Source organism: Dromaius novaehollandiae, chromosome W (genome assembly GCF_036370855.1).
Source record: "Dromaius novaehollandiae isolate bDroNov1 chromosome W, bDroNov1.hap1, whole genome shotgun sequence".
NCBI classification, from domain to species: domain Eukaryota; kingdom Metazoa; phylum Chordata; class Aves; order Casuariiformes; family Dromaiidae; genus Dromaius; species Dromaius novaehollandiae.
The window spans coordinates 59,912,705-59,932,578 of record NC_088130.1 but is presented as its reverse complement, the minus strand read 5'-3'; the positions used below and the strand labels follow the sequence as shown (position 1 = coordinate 59,932,578).

Sequence of the window (19,874 nt, the reverse complement as noted above, 5' to 3'; positions counted from 1 at the left end):
CCATGGAAATTCTTCGTCTGCAGCTCCGTCGCCGTAACCTTTTAATAACAGCATGTTTGCAATGACACTTGGGAACATCGTGTATCATGTTTTGTTTCCCAGGTGAAGATCTCCTGGATATTGTAGGAGCACGAGACCAGGAGTGATACGTGTATGCTCATGTACAGCTTGTGCTGCTTTCCAAATCTGGTAAAATATAGTTGTCTGGGGTAGCAGCTTTACCAAAATAGTGTGTTCTTCTGTTGGGGTGTGCTTTTATACTTATGTCACTTCTGGCTGCTCTGTTTTAGTTAGGTTAGATGATGCATGTGGATGCAGTACCCCAGGCTGCTCAATCTTTATATTTAAAATGTATCATTATGTTTAGATAGTGTTTGAGAAATTTGTAAGGGAGTATAAGAGAAAATAAATTTCACAAAACACAAAAGCTGAAGTCCTTGGTATGAAACATGATCGTATCTCTGGACAGTTTAGAAAAGGAAACTGGACTGTTGTTTGTAATATATTTATCCCAGATTAGTTTGCTGTTTCTGCTTCTACCTAACACGTTTGGGATTCTTCCTCCCTGGTGTGAAGCTTTCAGGCTTCCTGCACTTTTTTCTGGTTCTCTGGAAACTGGCAACAGCTAAAAGCTGAAAGAAATGCAGAGCATGCTGATGCTGTGATTGGTAGTACCTGATGCAGGCAACCAAGAGTGTGTGTGGTTATCTTTGGTTTTGTTTTTTTTCTCTCCACATGTGAACTTGTTTTTAAGCAGTTAGCAGATCTGGAGTTGGGAAGCAACCAACTTCTAAAAGACTCTGGTGAGGGCTGCTGTAGTTTCTGCTCCTGGCGATATAATCAGATATGATCTTTCCAGAGATCATCCAAGAGTTAGACTTTTTGCTAGTGCTTACATTTCTAATGGGACTGAACGTCTGTAAGATCCTCAATATATCCTCTGTATATCCCATTGCATGTCCTAGTTGCAGGTCTTGCTTTGTGTTCAGTAGTGTTGTGAGCGTGGCGTTAGCTGTGGTGTGTAGAGGAGAGAGCAGGTCTGTGGACCCTTCTGCACTGAGTTCGTGTGTGTGATGGAGTGCAGTGATGGGGACCAGGCTCTCACCTAAATGTTTGCTGCCAGCCCTGTGTTCCTAAATGTTCAGTCTCGCAGAAACAGAGTGGCTGAAAATCCTCTTCTCTGAAAACGCAGGAAAGTGTGAGCTTTTGAAATGGGAAGTGTTAGTGAGAGTTTGATATTAACCCTTACAGTGCAAAGCATTTTTGTGCTTAATAGTCTTTTAAAAATGGTAATAAACTGCTTTCTTGATGGGAAGAAGTGTTGGCTAAGACAGACTAGAACAGCTTTGGCTACTGATCAAATTGATTCTTCTCAGAAACAAGACAGACATATCCAGGAGGGGAGACAGTTGGATTTTCTTCTTACTTGTTTTAGAAACTCTGAGAAGATAGCCCAAGAATCAGTCTTGCCATTGTTGTCCTGAGATGTAGTGAATGTGTGCTGGTTTCTCTCCAAGATGCTGCTTTTCAAGTATAAAATTTTACCGCTAGCAAGTAATTTTACTCTGTCCCCATGTTTAGAAGTGCAGTGGCTATGTACAAGTCTCTCATGTGGTGGAATACTTAATGTTTTTGGTTCCCAGACTAAAGCAGTTTGGGTCTGTGCCAGTTTGTTTCTACTAGATAATTGGAGTGAAAGTGCTTTCAGGGTTCTCACCTCTCCTAGGCTGGGAGCATGCTGATCTGCATCCAGCCATCAGGTGGAGTAAATGTGCTTTGTTGTTTTATTGTCTTGGGTACTGTACAGAAAGAGAAATGCTCGGCTCTGCAATGGCATCTTAGTGAGAACTTGTTCAGACTCCCATACCTCTGGAAAGGGAAGAAATTGGGGCTGGTAACTGAGGAAGAGAGGAATTGAATGTGGTTAATTCTTTCTTTTGCTTCTATCACTTGTTCTTGCTCATGCACAGCTAGGGTGTGCCCCAGCCCAGGACTTGCTGCTTGGGAAAAGCTCAGGTGGCACAGGATGATGTGCAAGGAGTAGAGTGAGGAGTTCTGGGCCAGCCCCATGGTAGGAAAGAGCTCTTGTGCTGAAACTCCAGGTTAGTGCAAGCTAGAGATCTCTAAGAGAATACTGGTGTGTTTAAGTATCCAAGTGGGTCTGACTGTGGGTGAAGTGGTCTGTATAAATGCAGGAAACTCTTTTCTAGTTCCTTCCCCCAGCCTGATCAAGCCTCTGTACTGGAGGGCCCTCATTTCTTGGTGGTGCAGTGTACTGTGGTGTCAGGGCCCTGAGTGCCCTAATAAGCCTTAATGGCACTAAGCAGCCTCACCTGGGGCCTCCACCACCCACACCCCTGCCCTGAGCCCAGGAGCACCGTTTCAGCTCAGCCTGGGGCCTTCAGTCCTTGCCTCAGCTATGTCAGAGGTGTACCGGTCTGCAGCTCAGTCCCAGCTCTGGCCATGCCTGGCCACAGGTCTTGCAGACTCAGACCCCAATCTGCAAACGGACTTCCTGGATTGGCCGTGGACCTGCCTTGTTGCCCTGGACCTGCCTGGCAATCACTGGACCTGATCCTGGCCTGCGGGCCGACTTCCTGGCTTGACCTTGGACCTGCCTCATCATTATGAACTTGCCTGATGGTCTGGACTCTTGGTTGAACCTGACCACGATCTCTGGGTCTGTCCAGCTCATCTCATTCTGGTACAGTAAACCTGGGCCCTGGCTGGCGAGATAGTAAGCTCAGCTCCCGGCTCCACTCCCTTAGGGAGCAACCGGTCCTCGCTGCACCCTGACACCAGGAGCCCAGAGTGATGCGGAGGTTTCAGCTTTCAGCATTTGGCTGAAGATGGCAGTAGAAGCAAGGGGGTTAAAGCTGGCAACCTTTCCATGTTAGTGTCAAACTAAGAAGTCCAAAAAGGTAGTGAATAGATCTGCCCATCTTCTCACTATTCTTGTTCAGCAGTTTTGTTTCACCGGCATATGGCCTTCCTCTCTTGTTTACCAAGCATGATGTCAGCGGAGTCCTTGGCTGACATCAGATGGTCTCTGTTTGGACTAGTTCAGCTGCTTGTCTCGTAAGCAAAAGTTAATGTAGCAGAGTAACTTGGACTTGTTATCAAAGCTCTGTATTGATGCAGGAGCTGGCTAGTGGGTGTGCCTCGTAAGCAGTCCATCTGTGATCTCTGCGCTAGGGGTTTGGGTTCTCTGTGCTCCAAAGAAGCAGCTTAAACAAAACAGGTGATTAAGGCCAGACACAAATGGATGGCAAAATTAAATATTTCTAAGCTGCTTTCTCAAAAAAATCAAGAATTCTGGCTTGTTGGGCATCTGTTCTTTTGAGAAGGTAACTTCACTCAAATTCATAGGCTGGTTACTTAATGTTAAGGTTTGTTGTGCAGTAACTGTACTGCCATTTACACTGATGACAAGAGTTTCTCCAAGATCAAAAAGATGCCCTTAAAAACTCAAAATCTTGACCATAGAATATTTCTAGTTCTGACTTGTGTAAAAAGCTGTTTCTATAGAGCAGTAGTGACCCTGTACTAAAAATCTGATAGCTCTGTGTATGAAACTGGTGCCTTGGATACAGGAGATTAAAAACAAATCCAAGAGATGCACGGTGCTTCTTGTTGCCTGGGCATGCAGATAAACTGGGTAAGCTTTGAAGCCTGCTCTGAGACTGCTACGGTTTCTGCAGTATCGATGATATCACTTCATCCCTCCTGGATCTCACTGCATTAGATTTTGGGCTTTGGGGGTTTTATTCCTCAGTTTATAAATTATTCTTTCTCTTTTAGAGATGTGGTGGCTTCCCAGGGCAAAATTACATAGGCTTTGCTATCATATTTGGATTGTTTCATATCTTCATTGGAGTTTCTTGTGCCCCTAAATCGCATTAGGTCCTATGCCGATGGCCTTCAGTTAAGTGATGTCCTCTTTGTAAATCAATTCTGTCAAATTTCCTTCAAATATCATCCCTAATTTGTGCAGAGCTCATCTAAGAAATCTGTGTATTTTTGATCTACAGCCCTGATGATCAAAAGCATATATGTTTTTCTGCAAATCCAATAATTGTGGAAGACCGTCTTATGTTTCTCCTACCTTGTTTTCTAATAACATATGACAACAAAGCATCATACTGTACATCAGAAAGAGCAACTGACTGTGTATTACAGTTAATATATATTACCTTGTTGATCTCCCTTCAAGAAAAGGAGAAACAACTTGTCCTTTTTCTACTTAATGCAGGCTTTCAAGACCCAGGTACTAAATTTGCAGTTCCCTATAACTTTCTGAAATGAGGCTTGTTTTACCCCTTTGTCTGTACGAGGCTTACTGCATAAAAATACAGTGGTGTTTGTTTATTTTGCAGAAGTGTAGACGTTCATATGTAGCCTAGGGAAATACCTCCTTCTGCAACTTGAAATTCTATGAAATTTGGAAATGTTCGTTATTCGTGTTGAAGCTGTTCATGTTCTAGTATAGTGGCCACTGGTTTCTCCATGTGTTTTGGGGTCACTGCCTTCATAAAGATGATGGTTTGTGTGGCTGACAGAGGACATATGCCAAACAGGTGTCCTCTCTGAGACAAAGAAGAAAGTAATGCTCAGTCCCTTCTGAAAGCATTGTAGATCTGTGTAGTTTCCCATCTCACTAAAACACCTACCCTCCAAAAAAAAAAAAAAAAAAAAAAAAGTTTCTCTGAGGAGCTAGAATGGATGTAACTTTTGGAAGTATATTTTCATCAGGAAACCTTCCCAGCATACTCCTCCTATTCTCACCTATGTACAGCTTAACATGTTGTCGAGGATGTGTTTGTGTGATACAGTTCATTGCAGCAAAACAAACTTGTTAGGTGTAAACATCTTGGCTCCTAATGAGGCACCTGTGAAAGTTAAGAGTTGCAGGAGATGGGAAAGCCAGCTAAATTCATGTAATTACTTATCCTTGTTTATTAGTCCTGAGGATGATCAGGTTGGCAGGGTTGATCTCATCTAGCCAGAGTAGTCCCTGGTTGGAAGCTTGACTAATACTGTGCTTTCAGTGTTTTTTTAACCCTTGGTGCTGTGCATCGCTTATTCTATTGCTTAAGCACAGTTCATATCTAACTTGCCTCATGTTAAGCTCTCCACAGCAGTTCATCTGCACCTTTGAGGGTGCCCTCAGAGAGGTGACATTTTCTGAGTGGCAGAATTCATTGTTCCCTTCAAACCATTAGGCCACAGTATTATTTCAAGGTGTGAAATAGAAAATAGTTACCAAAATAAAGGTGGTTATGCTTGCTACTTGCTGCTGGCAGTTAACTTGGTAAGTCTTCTGGGAGGTGAAAGGGTGGCTGTAATGCATTTCACAAGGAAGTTGCATTGAGATATAAAAATAGGAATGTATTTTCACTGAATGTGTCTGTAACTGTTCATTACCTCACAATATCTGCCTTATCTGCAAAGGAAAACAGGAAGCTTTATTTTTCCCCCTCAGTACTTCATTTGGGTCACCTTAGGTACATAGGTGGGGTGTACTATCCAAAAGGAGTCCTTGTTCTTTAGAGGTTATGCAGGCCTCCGGAAGAGGCTCTTGATCTTGTTACGTGTTATCAAGTATATAGCAAGTCATTATTAAATGACACCTTATAAAACTAATACTTGAATTAAATACGTACCAGTCTGTCTCCCTCTTTCCTACTTTTGTGTGGTGTGCATTTGGTCAATCAATTTTAAACAAAAAAGTAATGTTTGTTCTGAAGACGTTGAAATGTGTTACTATTTAGAATGTTTATTTTTCCATCTGAGTGCTAGTGTAAGGCAGTTTTATTACTTCAGAATTCAGTGTGCTTTTTGTGGTGTGATCTCAAAATACTCTTAGTGCTGCTGGTCATGAATGCAAACTTGCCTGGTTAATAAGATGGCGTGACTCTGATTCTTTTCCTGTAGATATCCCTGAAGAAGAAGCCAGGTACTGGACCAGAAAATTAGAACAAATAAACTCACTGGGAGATGATGAGGTAAATATCTGAACTGAAAGGTGAATGTAGGAATGCAGCCCTGAATGTCTCGTAGCTTGCTTATATTTTTGGTATTGAATCCCTGTGATTAAGGTGACTACTAAATGTTCTGAATTTACAAGTCCTCCACGAGCTGTTTTCAGGACTGTTTTCTTAAGTGTAATGTTGGTATTAATCAGAGAAATATTTTTCCGTATCCTGGAAGTGCTCAAACAGAACTATTTTGACGCGTGTGCACTCAAAGTAAAGGTAACATTATTCCTTACCTTGCAGGAGGGTAAAGCCGTTTTTGACAAGCTGTGATAAGCTGTCTTTGTTCATCAAATCAAGTCAAAAAGGATATTTTATAGTTAACTTTTTCTGGGAAGATGATGAAAACAGTTACTGAATCTCTCCTGGAAATGAGACATTACTGGAGGCAAAGCTTTGACCTGATCAAATTGTTCATGGCTCAGTTTATGAATTTTGTGTTATATTACCCGCTAGCTATGGTTTTGCTTTCCTGAATTTTCTTGTGTGTGCTTGAGTAAATAGCTATAAACTAAAAATTATGATTTTTATTAAAGAGTCTGGAACAGTTCTATTATTAAAACCTTTCTTTACATTTCATACTACTGTGCTGTTTGAATTTCAAATTAAGATCTGACATACTAATGCCTGCGATTGAAGTTCTGCATTTCTTACCTCTCATGTAGCAATGGTAATACCAGTGAGAGAGAACATGGTGCTTGCTGAAACTCTGATAGGTCCCTTTTCTTAGCAAGATACCTTGCAAAAGGTGTTGTCAGTGACTTCAGAACCTTGTTGTTCTGGGCTCCGTCATCCATCTTTGTCCGTTCCTTATTTCAGTCATGGGGTTTACTGTGCAGATGGAGAAAACTAAGGCGGCTTTTTCTTTTTGATGAGGACTGACCAATATTTAGGTGGATTAAAAAATAATTGCTTGAGGGCAACCTTTCCTGCCTTCCCAGAAGTTTGAGAACCTCTTGGATTTGGTGAAAAGCTCATTCAGTAGTTTGACTTGTCAGCGATACTGCTGCAATGCCTCCCTCTCCAGTGGGCTGTAGCAGAAGTCTCTGCCAGGTACTTCAATGGAGCGTAGATGCCCTCTAGTGCTTCATTGAATCTTTACTTGGTGAAAAATGTCCTGAGTTTGAGACTTCTCTTTCCTTGGAGTGCTGTCTCTCTGCATGTTAAGTGCATTCTTTTACCAAATAATAACAACAAAGTCATGTCCCTATATTTGTGACCTAATTTATAATGGATGTTCCCTTTCACCAGTAAGAAAATTAAAAATGTAAGAGCAGCTGTGCAGGCTCTGACCCAAGGCTTGTCTAGTCCCATGTCTGGTGACCCGGAGAGGAACATAACAAGGCAAGTGTGCAGGGACACCTTTCTTGCATCTGCTCCAACTCTGCAGCAACTTGTAGTTCAAGAACTTCTCAAGTTTGAGGCAGTAACTTTGTGTTTAACAGCACTTGATGGTTTTTTTCTTCTGTGACTGTCAGTTGGCTTTTGAGCCCACTTAACTCTGTTATGTTGTAGCAGGGAATTCGGCAACTTAATTTGTAATTTGTAAACTTAATTATGCACAGTGTGAAGAAATATTTTGTTTGCTCTGAACAAAGAAACCCTTCCTTACGAAACCAGCTGGAGGCAGGTTTATTTGGAGAAACTGAATGACTGATCCTCCTTCATCCACCCTGTGCCATTCAGATCTCTACAGATCTCTCCTTCTGGGTGGCTTTCAGGCTGCAGAGTCCTAGTCTGTATGGCGGCATTTCGTACAGGACAACTTTGTGCCTTTATCTCTTTTGGGTTTTTTGTTTTTGTTTGTTTTGGTTTTTTTTTTTTTTTTTTTTGCTACCTCCATTGGAGACAAAGAATGAGCAGACTAAAGTTGTACACAGTACTCAAAATGCAGATTCATTAGGTGTTTATGTGGTGGCATAATAATTCTTTCTGTTTTCTATTCTTGAACACGTAGTGTTCAGTTTCCTTTTTGGGATTGCTGCTAGCCATTGGGCTTGGGTTTTAGAAAGGACAACTACTGCCATTCTCAAATCTCATCTCTGAGTATGACGGATGGTTCAGAACCTGTTGCTGCCCTGTGCAGCTAGGGTCGCTCATCAGCAGACTTCCTTCCACAGGTTTGCTAACCTATCAGTGCTATGAGTTCTTGTTTTTTGCAATCCTGAATAACTCAATGAAGTAGCAGTTTGCTGATGATGACTTACCACCTTTCAGCATCTCTTGTGCAATTAAAATAGCACAGATATGAAAATAAACACCACAGAAGTTTGTGGGTTGTCCTCCTCTGCTTAATGAGCTGATCATTAATTCTTACAAATTGAAGGAGCTGTCTGGTGTCACTGTTTTGCGCTGATTGCAGCACTCGGGTTGCTAAGTTGCTGCTTTCCTTGTCTTGGGACCTTTTTTCCCTAGCAAAGACTGTTCTCATTGTTTTGCCCAATTGTCCTAAATTTCTCGTATCTCTGTGTAATATGACGCAGAGGAGAATAACAAAATAAACCCACCAGCATTCCCCTGGGGAGCGCTTTGATGCTATAACAAACAGCTTTGTGAAAGTAGAAGCTAGTTAATTGAAATATCTCTGTTTTCTGATTTGGTGTTAAGAGATGTAAAAACTCTTCACTGTGGACATACGAACTCTTCTGTGATCCACTGTATGCGTTGGCTGGGCAAACATATTACAGCCCTGCTTGGCACACTAATTTTGTAGCTGCCCTTCAGTCTCCAAGTGCAATATTGCTGCAAGCCCTCACTTTCAGTCTTGAGCTCCCGAAGGTGTGCTTGGATGTCTAAAACATAAGTTGTCTTGTACTCAGTTCTGAGCTCCCCACCACTGTAAAACTTTGATGCAGAGCGTCAGATCTTTTAGATGCCTAAATTGAAGTCTCAGAATTGAAAACAGTGCCTCTGCTTCTAGTGAAGGAAACTGTGCCCTAGCCAGATGCGCAACTATTAACATCTGCTTTTTGCATAAAAAAGGGAGAGACTCCTGGGAGAATGTTTGGGTATGGGTATTAAGATGACTACTTTGTGCTTTGATACTGCCAGAGATGTTTTCTCTAGTGTGGCATGTCATACTCTGAAAACTGTTTCATAAATTTACATTTGCTTTCTTACCAATTTGTGTTCCTTCTCTTTTCCTTTAGTATTCCTATCAGGAAGTCCAGAAGAAACCGTTGCCCAGTGCTGCCTCCCAGTGTTGTAAGTCAGACCTTTTTATTTCTTCCTAACACTTTTTCCTCTTTCAGTGTACTTCATTGCCTTCTCTGGTTAGTTGTCAAAGGATGGTACATCTGGACAATGTTTTCTTGTTAGAGCTGCATGGAAGAAATGGCAGGTCAGCTGGAGAGAGCAATACTGAAGTCTCTGTCAAGCTAATAACTTTTGTAGGTTGTGAAAAACTCTTCCCCTACAAAAATGTCAGTCTAAAACTCCTGATGCTGAAAAGTGAAATCAGGCATTGAGTCTTTAACTTTTCAATATGTCCTCATGTGCGTTAGGAAAATAAGATGTGTGCAAGGTCACCTAGGTTGTCAGATGCCCGTAATACCAACGCAAACGACAAAATTGGATGCTCAGTTTTCATTGTATAACTGAGTCAGGCTATATTCTTTTTAAATATCATGTGTTCAATATTATTTTTATGACTTTTATGGAATTTTAAGAGGAGGAGAGTAGATGTACTCAGGGATGCTTCCTCTAGCCTGTTAAAATGTAGATGCTTTGTGTACTTGATGTTTAATTTCGTTGATATCACTTTTGAGTGGTGAGTTGAAGGATGAAAAATGTTTTTACTAATTTCTGTTTATCTCATCTTGCCTTTTTTTTTTTTTAACACTTCTGAAATCTCGGATGGGAAAATAATATCGTATGCACTATGATGGCTTGCAAAATTATATTTCTGCAATGTTGCTCTTAACATATGCTAGATGAAACCTCAGTGATGTCTCTTTTGAATGTCTTATCTACTTTTGGCAGTAACATTAATAAAATTCAAGGTTCATAATTTAAACAAGTCTTTTATCCTCTGCTTAAAATTCTGGAAGACTTACATGTTACACTTTGCAGGATGTTTATCCATTAGGCTGATTATAGGATCTCTACAAAGCTGTTAACATTAGGAAATGTTGATTACTCTTTACCTTTTTTGGAGAGAAGAATTAATCTATCTGTGTGCTTTTATTATGTTATCTTAAAACTAGCTTCAGAAACATGGACATTGACCAGTTGCTTAGGAAATCTGAATGTGTTGTGTAGCTGAGATGTACAAGCCTATACGAAAGTATGTCAGCAGTGGTATCCTAAGTAACACCAAATGTGTCCTCTTTTTAAAAACAAAACAAACCCCCCCAAACCGAAGCATACATACACACATGTGCACAAATGTGCATATGAAGTGTGTGTGTGTGCATATTGTTTAAAAATATGGAAGATATGGAAGGATGCAATTGATTTGTAAAGCCTGCAAACAAGAAAAGTTGTTGGAGAAACTGTAATATTTGGCTAATTCATACTAGCATAGTACGCAGAACTCCTAACATCAAAATATCAGAGAAAGTTGTCTGGTGTAAAGTGTCCACAGGCTAAATGTCTTACCGTCTGTGAGTTCACTTCAGCAAATATGCCCTGGGCTTTGCATTTGTTTGAGAAAGGCTGGTTTGATTGATTTGTTCTAAATATTCTGATATATGAGTAAGCTAGCAGAACTATTTCTCTGTAGAAAAAATAGCTGCGCCTGTTCCCACAGCATGGTGCTTTTACACCTTCAAGCTCTTGTAGCAGGTATCTCCGCCGGAGTACCAAATCACTTCTTGCAAATAGACATAATAGAGAGTAGAACTACAGCGGCCCTTTGTGTCACCTGTTAGCAGCCTGCATCTTGCTGGAAAGTGACCTTTTAAAATAATTAATCAGAGGCTCCTGGTTTGAACAATTAATATTGTATAAGAATGAATTTAATCATTCATGGGTTTAAAAATAGAGTCACTAGAATTGTGATGTTAGAAATTTCATGCAGTACGTGGCTAACATTTAAGAACTTTCTGGTAATTCAGTAAAGCTTGTGGCACTGCATGTACTCTTGCTTATCTATTGCCTGCAAGTGTCCAACATCTATGAATATCAAATTGTTTACATGGCCAAATACAGAATAGACGTTTAATGTAGAAGTAAGTCTTAAGTTTGAAAAATGAACTCTGCCTGTGTTGCTATGTGCATGAAAATTGTAAACTTGCCCAAATGACTTGTAGCCCTTTGGAAGTAAGAATTCACCCCAGAAGACCCATTGATTGTGGTTCTGTATTGAAAGCTGACCTGACCTTTGCGTATGAAGCAGGCACTAAACCCCTCTACACAGAAACACTATGGGTGTCCTTCCTGACCAAAAACACTGAGTACAGAACGTTCTTACTTAAAACGTGGATAAATAACTGATAGATATATTTTTAGACATAATAAAAATGGGCTCAAGAAACTTTACTCTGTAAAACTCATCCAACTTTCCATCATAATGTGCTAGATGAGATCTGTGGTCCAGCTGATGATCTCCTGTTCCCAGCAGTGATCAGGGCTAGCTACCTAGAGGCAAGAGCAAGAAATTACGTGTGAGTAGAAGATTTTTTTCCCCATGAGAATGTTTTTCCAAATCATTAAACTTACAAAATTATCTTAAAACTTGATGCACCATAGAGCAAAAGTGGACCAAAATGCTGTATATAGTTTGCATTTAAAGAAACTAGCTGTACATGTAGTCTGACTTGTCAGTAGCTTGGGTCACTCTTGACCTGGCTTCTTGGAGACAAGGACTGTAGGGCTCTTCTCCCTTGCAATTAGCATGTGTTCCATGGTACGATGGGATTTCCGCTCAGGGAGAGCAGCTGCGCGTGCCGCTGGTGTCCTGCTGAGCCCTCTTATGGCTCTGAAAGGACTCGGCTGGCTTCTTTGTTCTAGCTGGAGAAAATTGTATTTCAGTAGGCAGGTTCTGGTTCATTAAATGAGGAAATACTTGTCCTTAAGTGTTAGAATTAGATTAGTCCTTCTCTCTTTTGCTCCTATGTTCTCCACGTGCCTCTGGTTGCTTACCAAAGCCACCTGTCTCTCATGGTTATTTTCCCATCTCCTGTATGAATGTGATATCTGTTGCAGGGGAAGCAGAGAGGGGGTGAAAGATGGGTCAGTGCGTGAGGGAAGGGAGCTGGCTCAAGGCTGTCTGCTTATGGAGCTCAGCAGTAGCCTCACGTCTAAAAGCCAAGGTCTGATCTGTGGTGGCGGGCTCTCATTTTGTGTGGTTCTTGTGTGTGTGCTGCTGCCTTGGCATGGTGCCATGGGAAATCTCAGGCCAGGCTAGGTGCTCTCATTTCTCCAGAGATTACGGAGCTTTCAGGCATGCTTCATAGCCTGAAATGCTGCTTTGTCTTTAGAAGAATTTGACTTTTTCATTACTGATGTAGTGCAGGATTTGGGCTTCCTACTGATTCCTGAAGTGAAACAGGTGGCTCAGTGCTTGTACATGCAGTCTCTTCTAACTAGGCCCTTCTAGTTTTGGCACTTCTTGCCTCTTCCTTCATCATACTTAGTCATTTTGCTTTTTGTGCACTACTTCTGTGTTTCTCTGCACGTTTGTCCTGTCCCAGCAAGATCACATGCTACCAACTGCTTTAACTTCTAGTCATCTTAAGCCATAAGTGAGGCACTGTAGTGGTAATACATTTAAACATATATAAACATATATAGAAGTAATATATTTAAACAAGACTTCTGCCATGAGTCTTTCCTGAGAGCGAGTTCTCTCTGTAATTGGTACCTCAACTATTCACCTCTTGACTCCAATTTTGTTTACATTTCTATTAAATGTAATCTTAACTCTGAATTTCCCAATACCTGATTGTTGGATAATTGCAGCATCCTCATACTAGCTTTTACCCACAACCTGAAATTGAATGTAAATTAAAAAAGAAAGCAAGCTTTTATTGTCTGGAAACTTGCTTTAAATGAACTAGATTAAGTAATCAAATGACTTTTTTTTCAGAGCTTATTGACTCAATGAATGTCAAAGTTATTTACTGTTGTTGTAGGTACAGATTTATTTTCCTTGCATGCTCTTAGTTATTTCTGGCAATGTCAAAGTGCATTATAATCCATAAGTGAGTCACTCTGTCAGTATTTTAAATGCAGCTCTGACTTGCAGCGAACAGCAATGAAAACTGGGATGAGATGCATATTCTGTATCTCTGGGAAAAATGTTTGACTGCCTCAGTTCATGTCAGCTGCTGTAAACATTGCTGTATCCAGTAATAGATTCAGAGAGTTCACAAATCTGGAAGAGAGCAGGTTTTTTCAGTGTAATTCTCAGAGAAGATAAGCTATGTGCCACTGGATCAACCAGTTTTGTCTGTCCTCATGTCTTTGATTGATAATCTTTCTGAGGAAGCTCTATCCTCCCATCTCTACATATATTTTTCTTCCACTTCCTTCAACCCGTGGTGTTGCTTTTTTTCACAGTTGGATCCTAATAGATCACAGCGCACCATAGTGCTGTCTTGCTTGGTTTCCACTGTGTAAAATCCCTGTCCGCCAAGGCTGTGGGTTCTTTTCAGAAGAAGGTAAATTTTTTGCCAGGCTCTGGATTGTGAGTTGATACAGCAGTGAAAGAAATAATTTCTCTGATTTGCTGTTACACCAGCAGAAGCAATCCAAGCCAGCCTGTCCTTGGTCTGTCAGCAGATGAAACAGAATGGAGCAAGACAACATCTAGTCTGGAATAATAAGCAAAGACCCTAAATACTATCTAGAATATGTGTGCCTGTGTGTGTGCACATGCACGCAGGAAAAAAATTTTACAGCTTTGTTCTTGATTCTTGGATGCAGCCTTTTAACTACTTAAATGCTGGCAAAATATTTTATACACATTGTAGGAATGGGCATCATTCCAGGCCAAATCAATTTGCTGTGTTGACCCTACTTTCCCAGTAATATTTGAAGAAATCTATTTTTTGCAAAATGTATAAGGTAGAATTTTGTTAGTATCTTTTAATTCATTAATTCATTGAGAGTACCAAAGGCCCACTTTGAAAAATTGAGGGGTTTCATTCCTGATATCCATTAGTTCTGTCTCTAGGAGCTCAAATCCCATTGATGCATCAGGAAGACTTGCACATTCCTCTGCATAGGCTGAGCTTATGGCACCTTACGTGGTACTGATGAGGAGCTTTGTCTGCTAAAATGTCAGATGTCCACCTCCTTTCCACCTTATTCCTGCCCTCCACTCCCCAACCAGCCCTGATACATCCACATTGATTTTGTCATGTATTTAGGGTGCTGTACTGTGGATGCTAGCATCTTTATGCTGGCATTAATGTGCCATTGAGTTAGGGCTGTGTAAATCTGTTGCTGGGATTTCAATGGTGTGAGGGGTACAGTTCTTGCAGAAGTGGCGCTCTGTTGGTGGACCTGGGTGGGCTGTGGACCCAGTAGAACCAGCTAGAGCCCATGCTTGAAGAGCTCGGTTATATGCAGCCTGTTCCCATGGAGTGCACTCAAAGTGACCAAAGCTTGCAAGTGCACTGGCTCAAATGCATCTTCTCATGTGGTTGCTGGATCCTTTAGTTTATTCTAACTGGAGTTCAGTCACTGCCATCCACCAGTGTTGAACTGGGAGAGCTGACCCTATGGCAGTGAATGTGCTGAAGCGCTATCCTGTTGAGTTTCTTTTCTGTTTTATAACAACATTAAAAACCTGCTATACCAGGCAATATCAAATGCTTTTAAGTAAGCCACAGCTTGGTCATCTTAAACTGTTCATAGAAGTTATGGTCTGTAATACTGTACTGGAAAGCAGTGTGGTATGTGGCAATTGCTGGGAGATGATACTGCTCTCCTTTTTGTAGAAAGGCATGCCATATCTCTAGTTTTTTGGAAGCTTTCTCTGAAGTTATTAACCTGCTTCTGCATTTAGAAACAACAGTGGGTTTGCAGCTACTTATGTCATCTCTAGATAGGCCAGGCCAGTGTGGGAGGGACAGCGAACAGGTCAGTGACCACTTTCCCCTCTTCCTCAGGGGCAGGTGATGCTAAAGATCCTGCTGCTGTTGTTGAAAAGCTGTGGTTTAGAAACAGCAGTAAAACTACTAGCTGCAGTGCAAACAGCAAGCCTTAGGACCGTCCTCAGAAAACATTTGGTGTAAATCAAGATGTGGCACACAAATGAGGGTTAAATGGTAAAGGGAGCTGGTGGGTAGAAAGGAGATTAGTGGGTTGTTATTACTGAACTTGGGAGAGAATAGCCGCCCTTGTCTGTACCAGTGAAACAAATATGAGGTGTTTTGTGGTGGTTCAGCTGATGGGGTGGGAAAGTGGCCTCTGTTTCTGGAGGACTGATGGCTCCTGTTCCTCTTTGTTTAGGTGAGGGATAAATCCCATCCGAGAGATTTGTGTTTCTGTGGTTTTGTGGTACTTGCTGTCGTGGGCTGGCAGGAGATGCGATGGGGCTGCTCAAAGGAACACTGATTCAAAGCCTTGCTCTGAAATGCCTGCCTGCATTTTTAGTATAAAGCTGCTACTTCAGGACTGAGTGTGTCTAAGGGAAAAGTACTCAGCAAACTGAAGATAAAAATAATGGCTATACTAGAATATTGTACAGTAGCAAAGTTGCTAACATTTGACCTACTGCTGGATGCTGGAGGAGAGCAGATCTGTGGCTTTGCGGCTGATCCTCTAGATACACGTTGTTAGTTATCACTTTCCTAGAGCATGTGTTGAGTTTTGAAGGGTTTTGACAAAGAAACAAAGCTTTGACTTTTGATAAACCCAAAACGTAAATGTCTCTTCTTTAAATGATGAGTACTGCTAATAGTGACACAATTCTCTATAAGTAGTGATCAAAAAAGCCCAATGCTCAGTAATGACTTAGGTTTCCTAATTTGTTTAGTGCTGTTCATGAATGCCTTTGTATTGTTTTTTTCTTCCTTTTTTTTTTCTGCTGGGATAACTTTTTTTTAAGGATTCTAAAACTGTAGTAGTCATCCCGTATGTAGTGCCAATAACAGAAAATTAGTTTGAATTTTTATATTGCAGTGCAATATAACCATTTTTTAAAAAAATACAAGAATATTTTAAACTGATATGAAAATTATTGCTTAACTTGTACACAAGTCATAAGCGTATGTCCTGGAGCAGTGGGTCTCGTACTGAAAGTCCAAGATGGAACATCGGAAGAAAAAGGCGCCAAGTCTATCTCAGCTACCAGTTCAGCAGTGTATATTCGTCATTGCTTTTTGTATAAAGGTGATGTTATATGATCAACTATAGTCTAAAAATGTAACTCGAGGAGTATATAAAACTGTTTCTTATGTTTGTATCTGTTAGCTGAATAGTCTGTGTGAGTTGGCAGCCCAGAAGCTGAGAAGACATCTGACAGCTCGTTTAGGTATTTGTGAAGTGGTACAAGTATTATGGGTTTTCCACTGTGGATAAAATCAGTGCTCTGCCTGATTCTTTTGTCTGTAGCTGTTAATGAGTTGCACAAGTCTGCGGTAACTTCATGGATACCCTTGATGATTTGATGGTGATCCTAGCCCCGCTTAAATTTGCAGCTCTCAGTCAGTTTGTTTGACCATAGTAAAGCTGGCCAGAAGGGCCCTTTAATTTAGTGAAATTAAAATGCCCCACAACTTCAGCATAAACTGAATGCCAAACTGCAGTAAAATGTGTTTGAAAAGAGGGAGTACAGCAGGGAGGAGAGGTACGAGTACTCCTGTGCTTGTCCTTGACTCTGTCAACTCCTTGTAGCTCATTTCCCTCCTGTGCTTTCTCATCTCCTTTTGCGCAAAAACCTCCTCTCTCATTTGTGGTCTTCCAGAAATGAACTAGAAACTGCGGTAGTTGGCATGAAACACTCTTGGTTAATTCCTGCTTACTGAAAACTTGATTCTAAAAGCTAGCTATTTGACATTTGTTTTATATTTTGGAAGCTTATTCCACTAAATTACTGTATGTTTAATTTTGGGAAGTACATCAAACACTGAAATAATTACATTTTTATAGAATCTGCTGAGATCTGAGATCTGTGCATACTGTGTGGAGGGTGTTAGCTAGAGGAAGAGGAGATATATAAAACCTCGGAGAAAGAACTGAAGAACGCTTGCCCATCTCTGTTTTCTCTAGAGCAGTACTTTCTCGGCACCAAATATATTGTAATTTCATGAGCTCAGTTTGCTTTTTTTAAACTTGTTTAGACACTGTCTGCCTTTGCTCAGCACAGGCTGTAACGGGAGGATTAAATAATTTATCAGCGTGACTGTAAGAAATGGACAGTGGTAAATGATAATGTTCTGATGGGGGTAGTACAGCCCAGCTGCTCTGAAAGACTTGTAAACAGTGAAACAAAATGACATGCGGAAAATAAAATTAGACTGCATTAAAAGCTTGGATATTCTGCTTTTCTTCAGTGTCCCTGCTGATCCAGGCTTGACAGTGTGAAGTGGGGAGGAGGAGTTCCTCCTTGAAGAGTTGCATAATTTGAGACACAGAACGAGCATATGCTCTGCTCAGCTAACTGTGGGAACTTAGACGTATTTTATAAAATGTGTTAAAGAGCAGAATGTTGTAGCTTCCAAGGCACCAGGCTTCCTGGCATTGCTTTGCTCTTAATTGGAGGTTTATATGAAACCTCATTTCTGAGAGTACTGAAGCTTATGAATACAAAATAATGTGATAACCAAGACACACTCTGTGTTTAAGAGCACATAGAGTAGCTAGTCTGATTGGTCCCTTTCATCTATTCCAGTATTAAGGTATTTTATTGAATCTTCTTAGAACTGCAACTTTCTGTTTTCTACTGTCTGAACTTCTTGGTATTTTCAATTCAAGTTTGTAACATTTTACCTCTGGCTTACAGGTTTAAATTTGTTCCCAGAGGTGATCTCAATCTGGAAGCATAAAAACAACTTGAAAAGGCTAAAAAGAAATTCTGTTTTCATTAACCTTCAAAATATCAAGACTGTCAACCCAGGTCTTCTGTGATTATGCTGAAGGACTGAGTTGTATACTGTTAGCTCTTGAATCTTAAATGAAGCGGCATATGTGTTGAATCTTTAATAAATTCGTCTTTTATCCAAAATGTTAGACGCTGAAGTGAAGTGGGTGTCAGTAAAAACAAACAAAAGCAGAGTTTTGAGATTTTGGCTGAAAATCCCATCCTTTCTGTTGCCGCATCTCTTTCTGGCTGCTGCTGCAGTTTCTTTCCAGCAGCTCTCTGGTTCTAGCATGTCCTGTTTAGCCAAGAGCCAACTTAGAGGGTAAGGAGTTGGTTTCTAAAGGCAGCTCCTCTTCTCTCTCCTCTCTCTCCCTGTCAACCGCTACTTTTCTTGTGCATCAGAAATAAGTCTCTAATATGCTTCTGAAAGTTTGTGAGATTTTCATGCTGTACCTAAGAAACGTGGTAGCAGTAGGGTAGAGAGGTAAGTACCTCGCTCAGGGGCATCATTGTCAGTTTGAGGGCTCTTGTCTATGGCAGGTGGCGATGTTTCCTCTCCAAGGACAGACTTTGCCTCTGTGAGGCTTGTTTTTAGTGCTTGATGGCTTCCTCCATGTTGCCTTTTGAAGGTGTGAGTAGTATTGTGCCAGCCATCCTAATGGTTGCTGTCAGTGAAACAAGGGCTAGGAATGGTCAGAGCTGGTTTCCAGAGTCAGGCTTTGTATTTTACCTTAAAGAGCTGCTTGGTCTTTCTGTGCAGACTAATGTGGTTGTGATGAAGCAGTGAGGTGGTCACTCTTGGAGTTTTATCTTTGGGAAAAGCTGCAGGATGAGTAAGCTTCATTTCCTTTGCATTTTTTTTAACCTGTATGCTGCTTGGTGAAATGTATGGTATCTTCTGATGTTCTTCCCCGTTGTCTTTGGGATGTTACGTGTGCACTCATTCATGAATAATGCAAGGAGTTTAAATAGCAGCTAGGCTGAGTGCAGTAATGCTGATCTGCTGGATCTTTAACAGTAATCCAGGCTGCAAATAGCTGAACGTTGACTTCCTTTTCTTCTTGCTGTTTACTGGAGATAGCAACTTCAGCATCTCCTTCCATCAAAATGTTCCTATCCGTCTGCGAGTGGTGTGGTATCAGTGGGACAACTCTGCTGAGCTTCAGGATTTTCTGGATTGAGAGATTCGTAGGCTGTTATCTGACTTGCACATTAATAGGAAGTTGTTGATCTCTTTTCCACTTGAAGAGCTATTTAAGACAGCTCATTAAAGCTCAGTGCAAAGTTCTGGCTACGCCTTGCTCCTTCTGCCTGGCCCTTCTCGCCACGTGCATCGTCATGACATTCTGGCTTTCGCTGCCTCTTGCTTCCATATACTCTTTCTTCTGGCTCTCTCCCCTTCTCATCTCTTTGCCACATCTGTTTTACTTCTGCTTTCTTTGCCTGCTTGATTTCTTGTTTCTCTCTCTTCTCTCCTTTTCCCATGAAAATGACTTGGGTTGTAGTCTGCCAGTGCTTGACTGTACCAACTTCGGTTTTTCTCACTCATTAAGTTCTGTAAACAGTAAAGTTTTTTCTTTGTTATTCCTGTAGACAGGACAGGAATAACCTTTTATTTTCCATAGACACTGCATGCATTCAACATTGTATCAGTTTAATATGTGGAATTTTTAGATAAACTGGTAAAAAATATCACATTTATTCCAAGCACATACTTGGTCAGAGCTGCTTAGGTTAATGACAAAAAACCCAACATACATGCGTGGCTTTCTGTTTTCTCTGCCTCCTCTTCCAGGAGTCGTAAGGGAATGTCCTGCTTCTGAAGCTCTCCTAGATAACAGAAGTCCTGCTTAAACTTAGCTATG

General features: G+C 41.0%; 1 protein-coding gene across 4 annotated transcripts in view; it reads left to right on the top strand.

Moving 5' to 3' along the window:
* LOC135323470 (protein unc-13 homolog B) overlaps nucleotides 1–19,874 on the top strand; it is a 218,247-nt gene that overhangs the window by 36,979 nt on the left and 161,394 nt on the right. For all 4 annotated transcript variants that reach the window (XM_064500800.1, XM_064500799.1, XM_064500801.1 and 1 more), the window contains 2 exons: nucleotides 5,935–6,005; nucleotides 9,185–9,239. In XM_064500800.1, coding sequence (XP_064356870.1) covers nucleotides 5,935–6,005; nucleotides 9,185–9,239 — 126 coding nt within the window. The remainder of the gene's footprint in view (nucleotides 1–5,934; nucleotides 6,006–9,184; nucleotides 9,240–19,874) is intronic.